This window comes from Camellia sinensis, chromosome 15 (assembly GCF_055761805.1).
Source record: "Camellia sinensis isolate YWXY chromosome 15, ASM5576180v1, whole genome shotgun sequence".
Taxonomy (NCBI): Eukaryota; Viridiplantae; Streptophyta; class Magnoliopsida; order Ericales; family Theaceae; genus Camellia; species Camellia sinensis.
Window position 1 is genome coordinate 128,759,564 of NC_138975.1, and position 9,887 is coordinate 128,769,450.

The 9,887-nt window shown below is 38.3% G+C and overlaps 1 protein-coding gene across 1 annotated transcript; it reads left to right on the forward strand.

Moving 5' to 3' along the window:
* Nucleotides 1-9,060: 9,060 nt before the first annotated feature.
* Nucleotides 9,061-9,528, forward strand: LOC145813285 (uncharacterized). Its single transcript, XM_082908572.1, has one exon. It carries the CDS (start codon nt 9,061-9,063, stop codon nt 9,526-9,528), a length of 468 nt encoding a protein of 155 aa, XP_082764698.1.
* The last annotated feature ends 359 nt before the right edge of the window (nt 9,529-9,887 follow it).

A 9,887-nucleotide genomic window follows, 5' to 3' on the forward strand; every position in this document is an offset into this window, starting at 1 on the left:
TTTTAGGGAAAAACTGAATGTCGTATTGGCCGAGTTCAAGAGCCCATTTTGAAACACATCCTGAGGCTTCTGCACTCCGTAGTACTGATCGGAGGGGATAATCTGGTAGCACCCCAATGCTATGTCCCTGGAAGTAATTTATCAGTTTTCTTGCCGCCATGACTAGGGCTAAGATGAGTTTTTCCAACGGAAGGTAGCGTGTTTCGGCATTAACCATTGCCTTGCTCACATAATACACTGGCCGTTGCTCTCCCTCCTCCTCTTTTAGCAGTACGGCGCTGACGGCCCTATCGGAAACTGCTAGATATAGAATGAGCGGGTCACCAGCGGCAGGTGTTGTCAAGAGAGGTACTGAGCGGAGGTAGGTCTTGAGTCCGTTCAAAACTGTTTCGCATTCGGCGGACCGTTCAAAAACCTTACCCTACCGTAGTGTCTGAAAGAATTGTCGGCAGCGATCTGTAGACTGGCTGATGAACCTGTTTAGTGCAGCGGCCATCCCCATCAACTTTTGGACTTCTTTTACTGAACGAGGGGAGCCGAGTTCCAAGATTGCTGTGACTTGCCTCTGGTTGGCTTCAATTCCTCGGTGATTGACGATGTAACCCAGGAATTTGCCAGAGCCGATTCCGAACGCACACTTGGAAGCGTTCAATTTTATTCTGTATTTGCGTAAGATGCTGAATGTCTTTTCTAGATCGGCTATATGATTCTGTTCTTCATTGGACTTGACCACCATATCATCGATGTATACTTTCATAGTGTGGCCGAGTTGCTCTTTGAACATGGCGGTGACTAGTCTTTGGTAGGTTGCCCCTGCATTCTTCAGCCCAAAAGGCATAACTTTGTAGCAGTAGGTTCCTCTTGGGGTGAGGAATGGGGTTTTGTCCTGATCATCTGGATGCATGGCGATTTGATGGTAGCCTCTGAAAGTATCGAGGAAGCTCATGCATTGATGGCGTGCCATCGCATCGATAAGCTGGTCGATTCTGGGTAGAGGAAAACAGTCTTTGGGGCAAGCTTTGTTCAGATCCGTGAAATCGACACACACTCGCCAAGTCCCATTTTTCTTCTTCACCACCATTGTATTGGAGAGCCACATAGGGTAAGTGATTTCTTTAATTGCCCTGGCGTCAAGCAGTCTGTCTACCTCCTCAACAACGGCGGCAGTGTGCTCCGCGACTGACCGCCGGCCTTTCTGAATGATCGGCTTACATTTGGGATCGACATTCAGATGTTGCTGTGAAACTGACGAGTCTATTCCCGGCATTTTGTACGGAGTCCACGCAAAGACGTCGAGGTTGTTGAGCAAGAAAGAGATCAGCTGCTGCCTGTCGGCCTGATTCAGAGAAGCGCCGATCATGAAGAACTTTTCTGGGCTTCCATCGATGTCAACTCGGTCTAAACCTTCCGTGGCCTTCTCATTTGGATGCCGCCCAACGTCATCAAGGATCTCCCGATTCGGCACCTCAATGGAGTTTACTTGCAGTTCCTTTGGCGTTTTGGCGGCAAGGAGATAACATGCTTGTGCCGATTTCTGGGAGCCGCAGATTTGCTCAATGCCGTGTTCTGTTGGGAAACGTAGCAGTTGATGATAGGTGCTTGGGACGACCTGCAAGGTATGCAACCACGATCGCCCCATGATGAGATTGTACGGCGATGGCAGCCTGACGACTAAGAATTCCATATCCACGATTCTGGAACCTGCTCAAACGAGTAAGCTGATCTTTCCCAATGGGTACTCTGGATTGGCATTGAAGTCGAATAGTGGATAAGGAGTCAGATTCAGGTCTGACTCGTTGAATCCAAGTTTGATGAAGGCTTTATAATACATAACCTCCAAATTACTGCCTTGGTCGATAAGAACGCGTTTGATGGTGAACCGATTTACGCGTAGCTCAACAACCAATGGATCGATGTGAGGGAGTGTTAAGCCGATCAAATCAAATTCGTCAAAGGTGATACTTGGCATTTCTCGGAGTCGCTTTGCTGGCGTGAGTTGCTGTTGGGGGCCTGGATGTGATTGGATCACATGCACGGCTGGGGCTGCTGGCAGGTTGTATATCATGTGGACGGTGTCAAGCAGAAATGCATCCTTCGGAAGGGCAGGTGTTTTGGTCGCACTCCTCCGGACGCATTGTTGGAGACGTTCGTTCTTTGCCAATTCCTCAAGATGATCTGTTGAGGCATAGCGACCGTCAGTTTCTTGCTGTCGGGCTCGAGATCGTCGATCATCTGCCCTCGGGGGTCGTTCAGAAGCCTGGCATACTGTTTGTTTGGATTTTGCTATTTTCGAGGCGAGATCGCGACGAAGGCGTTCGTTCTCAGCGATGATGTTGTCCAACCTCTGTTTGGTTTGCCTAGCTTGTGCCATGGTCGCTTGTATTGTCTTTTGCGTTGGGTTTGAAGATGAGCAAAGGTCCAAGGCAAGTCTTGCTGCGATGGTTTTTGGTCCAAGCGAGTTTGCTGGAGTGAGGTCATCTCTCTGTGTGGTCTCGTCTGTGGCTATCGGAGGATCTTCAGTCACGCCTGCCATGGATGTATTTGAGTATTCCCACAGACGGCGCCAATTGTGGAGAGGTGGTTTGGAAATACTCTTCAGATCCTGGGAGACGCTAGTGATCCTCAGCTAGTCACCTGAAAAGATACAAACACTCCGGTCGGGGGTGCCGAAATTAGCACTCCGACGGACAAGTTAGTTTAGACACTCAGGATAGCTTGTTTACTAAGTTAAGTGAAGTGATTCTTACATACCTTTCTAAATCTGTGGTTCTTGTATTTATACTTGCTTTTTGGGCCTCGGGGCCTGAGCCTACTTTTATCCCATTCCTCTTTTATTTATTCGGAGCTACTGATCTCCGGCTATTCGGCTTTATTAACGTATTTGGCATCCTAGTCATGCAATATGGAGCCGAATAATATCTGATTTCTGGGATACGCACCTTCCGACTCTTCTATTTATTCGGCTCCCACAACAATTTTGCTCCTTAATTTCAATTTAATTTATAAACAAACATTATCAACCTAACCTAATTATCACAATGTAAAAAATTCAATGATAAAAATTAATGCAATTAGAACTATAATGACCAAATTGACATGAGAAACAAACTAATTTTTTTTAAAGTATTTATGTGCATTGTACTTATTTTCCTGCATCGATACTACAGTGTTTGGGAACTTAAAAAAGTCACATATTTTATTTTATTTTATTTATTATTTTTTTTTGTCTTTAGTGCTTTGTCCTTAAAATTATATTGAATTTTTTTACTTTTTCTATCCATCTTCTATAGAAGACTCTAAAAACTTAAAAAAAAAAGAGAAAAAGTTTAAAAAATTGAATTAAAATTGAAAAATCTAAAATAAGTAAAAGAAGTCCACTATGTTTTACTAATTTTTATTTTTTCTAGACTTTTAAAAAAAATATTTCTTCTCGCCGAGCTAAATCTAGAAGCCTAAAACTTTTTGAAAATTTTAAAAAAAGTTCACTAAAAAAAAAAAGTTATCAAATAAGCAAACCCCAAACACTATCTAAATGGTGTAAATGAATATTTGAGATCTCACTTGTAAAACTGAGGTTAGAGCATCTCTAATGGTATTTGTTATAATACCATTGCTATTGCTATAATTTGGCAATGAATAGTAGTAAATTGCCAAATTATAGCAATGGTGCTCTAATAGTTACATGCTATTTTGGCATATTTCAACCAACTTTTCTTTCAAATTTGTAGGTGTTGTTTGGATACAGGTTTTTTAGTGATTTTTTTTTTGTTTATTTTTTTTTCGTCTTTTGTGACCTTTTTTCAACTACTTCTAAAAAAAATTATATATTTACATTATACCCGACTAGACAAATATAAAAAATGAAAAAAAATTGAAAAATTGAAAAAAATTTATAAATAATCCAACGGTTCAACACTACCCTCTGGAACAATCCACCCACTTTATCTTCCAAGTCTACTCTCTCTCTCTCTCTCTCTCTCTCTCTCTCTCTCTCTCTCTCTCTTATCTCTCTTCATTCTAGAACCAGTCTTCATCTCTCTCCCTTTCTCTCATTGTCTCCATTATTCCTCCATCTCTCATTTTGTCTCTCACCTCCTTTATCACCACAACCACCACTACCACAACCAACAGAACCACCACCACATCCATTGCCGATCTCCAACCCAGAAACCTCAAATTTCCTTATCTATTCTCCAACCCTCTTCTCCCTCTGTCTCTCACCTTCTTTATCACCACAACCACCACTCCCACAACCAACAGAACCACCACGACATCCACCCACCACCGATCTCCAACCCTAAAACCCCAAATTTCCTTCTCTTTTCTCCAACCCTCTTCTCCACTACAACCCCCTATCTCTCACCTTGTTCTCACTGTTTTCCTCTTCGATCTCTCTCTCCCTCCATTCTAAACACTCTTCTCTAACGATTAAAACCCTAATCCTAACCAAAATGATCATCTTTCTCCCTCTTCGATCTATGTCTTCCTCTGTTCTAAACCTTTTCTCCAACGATCCCTCTCTCTAAAAAATGATCCAAACCCGAAACCCTAATGAAGATCATCCAAAGAAGATGAAGAAGATCAACCCAAAGCCATAATAAAGATGATCCAAACATGAAGATGAAGCAGATGAAGCCAAATTCCTCTTCAAATTGCAAGTATTTTTTATGATATTATCTCACTGAAATTCAAAATATATTTTTTTTTGGAAATTCATTTCTTGAAATTATTGAAATTGATTGATTCATATTGCTTGAAATTCTTGAAATTCAAATTATTATTATTATTATTATTATTATTATTATTATTATTATTGCTTCAGATTGATTTATTGATTCTGAAATAAAAATGCTTCAGAATTTATTTACTTTTTGGTGAATTTTGGTTCTGTTTTAGAACTTTTTGCTGGGAAGGATGATGAGAAAGGGAGGGAGGGAGGAAACAATTGGTTTTGGTGACTTGGCAACTGCCAAAAGTTGTGCCATATTTGACACAAGTTTTGACATTTGCCAAAAATAGCAATTGTCAAAATTTACTGTTGGAGAACACTTTTGGCCCACACTTGCTATAAAATGGCTTTGACATCTCCAATGGCAAACCATTAGAGATACTCTTAGTATCTATTCGGTCATATTGTCCATCGGAGGGCACTTCATTGTTAAAGTCAACAACTCTCTTAAAAATATTAAATTTTCAAGATAACTTATTAGTCGACTCAACTTAAATAGTTTACGGCTCTATTTATGAAAGATAAAACCTATGGAATAGTACTTTTTAAGTGGGAAGGGCACTTGTAAGTAATTTCCAAACAAGTAAATTATAGTGATTCAAAAACAACCTTAATGTAGTTTCCCTTATGGACCATGGAGATGATAGGCAAGCATGAGACATTTAAAAAATTTTGGGGACCATTGTAGTAATTCCCATAGCAAATTTGGTTGAGGGAGTTGAGAAATGATTTAGAAAAGAAAAGGGAAAATGTGTGTGAAATTAGGTGAAATGTAAGTATGTTTTATTTATATTTCACCTACATTTTCCCTTTTCCTTTTCAAATCGCTTCCCAAATCCCTAATCAAACACAACGTTAGGGTGATTCTATTTGCACCCAAATAGTAATTCAGTACGCTTAACTAAAATTTTAATTCTTATTATACCCTATTGTAAATTTACTAAAAATGACAATACACATTAAATTCTAAAATAAAATATTATTTTTTTTCTCATGGTACACTCTATTCTTCATTTTCAAGTTTTTTCATCTTCTTTCAATGTTTCAATAATTTTCTTTTTATCTTCTTTCTTATTTCAAAATTTCAATCCACTCCACCAAAACTCATAATTATCATTAATATCATTATTTTTTTATTGTGTTGTTATATGGGTTATTTAACCTTTGTTCTCCTAATTGTTGTTTTGGGTTGACTGTAATGTCAAGAAAACTCATCAAATTTATGAAGAAAACTCATCAAATTTGACTATAATCACGCAAATGTTTTTAAAAAAATTGGATAAACGGTATGTGTTATCTCTATTGCCCACATCTTTTATGTTAATTATGATATTCCAGTCCCCAACCCTCTTCCTTACTTTGTTCTTCAATCATCGTGGCTCTCTCTGCCCAAGACATAAATGTTTAAGCCATTGCGTCTCATTCCCTCTTTACCCTTTTTCTCTCTCCATAACCTACAAGATCTACATCTTCAAGGTTCTGAAGCAGGTTCATCCGGCCATCGGGATCTCGAGCAAGGCCATAGGGATGAACAAGCAGCTGGCCCTTAATCTTATTAAAATGCTTGCTTAATTGCACTTCGTTGAGATTTTTGATTTGTTTATTTGGGTCTAGCTTGAAGGGTAATTTGAGAAAAAGTATAGGGTAGATTGAAAGTAAATTATAATTCTAATTAATTTAATATGGTGTAATGAGAAATTGGTCATACTTAATGATTTTTTTTAGTGCAAATAGAATTTCCCAATATTTAGTGGATTTTTTAGGGGGAAATTACCATGTAGTCCTATGTGGGGGATCTATTTCCCTTCTAATCCAAATTTATTTTTAATTGATGAATAGGTCCACAGTTTTTTAAGTTTTATACCCAGAGGTCCCGTTTTTTATTTTCGTATTTTTAAATGACTGTATTACCCTTTGTTTTGATATCTATATGTACGTGAAAAATCAAATTTTTGCTCCGTTTAAAAAAAGGAAATCAAATCTTCGTCTGCGCGATCTCGATTTCTCTTCGTTGTGGCGATCTCATTATGCTGTGTGGTCGATCTCATTGTGCTGTGAGGTAGATCTGGTTGTGCGATTTGAATCTCTGTGTACAGGCGATATCTGCGTACGTTGTCTCTCTCTCTCTCTCTCTCTCTCTCTTTCTCTCTCTCTGGTGATAGATATATGTATGTATATGTATGTATCTGTCGATACATAGATATACATATATATGTATATATATATATGTCTGTGTGTGTATGTGGTTTGTATTTGTCGATATATATGTATGTATATATAGATAAGCAAATTTGCGTGATATGTGGTTTATGTTTGGCGAATTTTGTTTGTTTGATTTTGATTTTGTTGATTTTGTTTGTCGTATAGTGTAATGTGTTTTGAAGTTGTATTTTGGAATTGTGAATTCTGGTGTTTTGATACTGATATGTTGTAAGTGTATAATTTTGCAATTTGGAATTGTAAATTGTGCACTGTTGGTATTGATATGTTGTAACTGTATACTTTTGCAGTTTGGAATCTGTGAACAATTGTTTGTTGGTTTGTGATTTTGTAGTATGGAGCGGTGTTTCATGTTAATGTGCAAATGTAGTAATTGTTGTGCTGCTATTAAGATTAGTGAGGGATGTAGTTATGATGAAGTTGTTGAGAAAATATGTGCGAAGTTCAAGGAGTTGAGTGTTGGTAACTTTTGTTTGTTTTTCTCTGTTCCTGGATGTTCTAATTGTGTTGTTGAATGTGATGATGATTTGGGGAATATGCTGTCAATGGTAGGTGGTAGTGGTTGTCATGTTGTTGATGTTATTGTGGGGGATAAGAGAGTTGTGGAGGTTGATGATGGTAATTCTTGTAGGATTGATTCTGTAAGTTGTGAGAGTTCTTTTGTGAATGATTGTGATGATGTTGGTGGTTTGTTGCGTAGTTTTTATCCAGAACCAGAGAGAGTTTTGTTGTCTGCTAGTTGGAAGGGGATTATACATAGTGTTGGTCAAGAATTTGAAGGTGGAGTGCCGGGGATCCGCATTGCATTGGCTAAGTATGCAGTTGAGTGTGGTTTTGCAGTGAATTATTTGAAGAACGATGCAACAAGAGTAACCGCTGAATGTATGATGAAGTCGTCTACGGGTTGTAAATGGTTTGTGCATGGAAGGGTGTTGATGGATTCTGGTGTTTTTTTTTTTATAATGAAGTTGGATAATGTGCATACTTGTGGGGTTGTTGCTCGTAGATCTTGTAGCAAAATGGTTGGTTCTAGACTTGTGTCTGATATTGTGCAAAATGATATTAGTGATAATCCGTTGACTCGTCCTATTGAAGTTAAAAAAAAGTTGAAGAAGCAATATGGTATAGATGTTTCTTATCGGGTTGCATGGTTAGGAGTTGATAAGGCAAGAGGTGGGTTGTTTGGTGATTTTGCAACTTCTTTTGACCAGCTTCGATGGTACCTTGAGACGGCTTTGAGAACGAATCCGGGAAGTGTGTTTCAATTAGATGTGGATGAAAGTAGTGGGTGTTTTCGGAGGTTGTTTGTGGCATTTCATGGATGTTTGTATGGCTTTCAATTTTGTCGTCCGTTGTTGTTTATTGATGGTACATTTTTGAAGGGGCGTTACAAGGGGCATTTGCTTGCAGCAACATCAAAGGATGGTAATCAAGGTATGTATTTATTTGCAGTTAGTATTGGTTTAGTTTGTCAGTGTGTTATTGTATTGTGAGTCTGCTAATTTTTGCAGTTTCATGTGGTTTTGTTTGCAGGTTTGTTTCCTTTGGCTTTTGCGATTGTTGACGCTGAAAATCAAGATAATTGGATGTGGTTCTTAAGTCAGCTGTTGAAGGCTATTGGTTCAGGCCGGAGATTGACTTTTGTGTCGGACCGTCAACATGGATTGCTAGACGCTCTTTCGGTGGTTTTCCCCAATGCACTTCATGCGTATTGCTTGAATCATTTGAAGAGAAATTTGATTGACAAATTGGTGGGACTTCGTACTAACTATAAGCTGTGTTTGATGAAAATATTAGTTAAATGTGCTTATGCGCCAACGGTTGCTTCTTTCCAGCATTATATGGAGAAATTGAGGCGTATTGCTGGGAATGGTAAAGTTGATAGTATGTTGGATGGTTTGCAAAATGATAAGTGGGCCAATGCATTTTTTAGAGGGAAACGATATGGTGAGATGTCATCTAATGCTGCCGAGTCTTACAATAATTGGATTGGTGGGGCCCGTGAGTTGCCTATTACTTGTATGGTTGATATGATTAGGGTTCAAATCATGACTCAATTGTCGGATAGAAGAGCTGAATCTAGAAGATGAACTACGAAATTGTGTCCAGTTATGGAAAAGAAGTTGGTGGACTCTTTGGAGCTAGTTAAGTCTTGGGATGTGATTGTTGCTAGTGATACTGTGCTTGAGGTTTATTCTTCTATTTCTTTTTATGTTGATATTGGTAGACAGACTTGTTCTTGCCATGAATGTCAATTGAATGGTTTTCCTTGTTGTTATGCTGTGCATGCTTTGCGTAGTAGTGGTAGAGATGTGTATGGTTTCATTGATCCTTTTTTTCATGTAGATTGTTTTAGAGAGTCATACAAGGAATCTGTTTATCCAGTGCCTTCAAGTGAGAGATTTGACTTTGATGGTGCCAGTAGTTCGGTTATCAAACCTCCTATAACGAAGAAGCAGCCCGAGCGGAACAAGAAGAAGAGGATACCTTCTAGGGGTGAGAATGTGAAGCAAATCAAGTGTGGGAGGTGCTTGAAATATGGGAATCACAATAAGAAGACGTGCAAGGCTGCTATTTGAGGCGACAATCTATTCTTTTGGATTTGTATTTGAATTTGAGGAATTATGATAATAAAAAATATGATACTTGGTATTATGAAAGTAATGAATAAAGTTGGTTGAATTGTTTTTTGTTTGTTGATGTGTTCTTTACTTATTGAAGTTGTTTTGTAACAGTCTGGTTTTGTTTTTTATTTTTATGGAATGCAGAGAAGGTTGTTGAAAATTTCTTATTGAAACAGTATAATATGGAAATGCAGTTCATATTTCATAGCGAGAAAACTGTATAATTTTGCAGTTTTAAGAATTATTAGAAACAACCTGATGAAACCGCATAATTTTGCAGTTTTTAAAATTATTAGAAACAAGCTGATGAAACT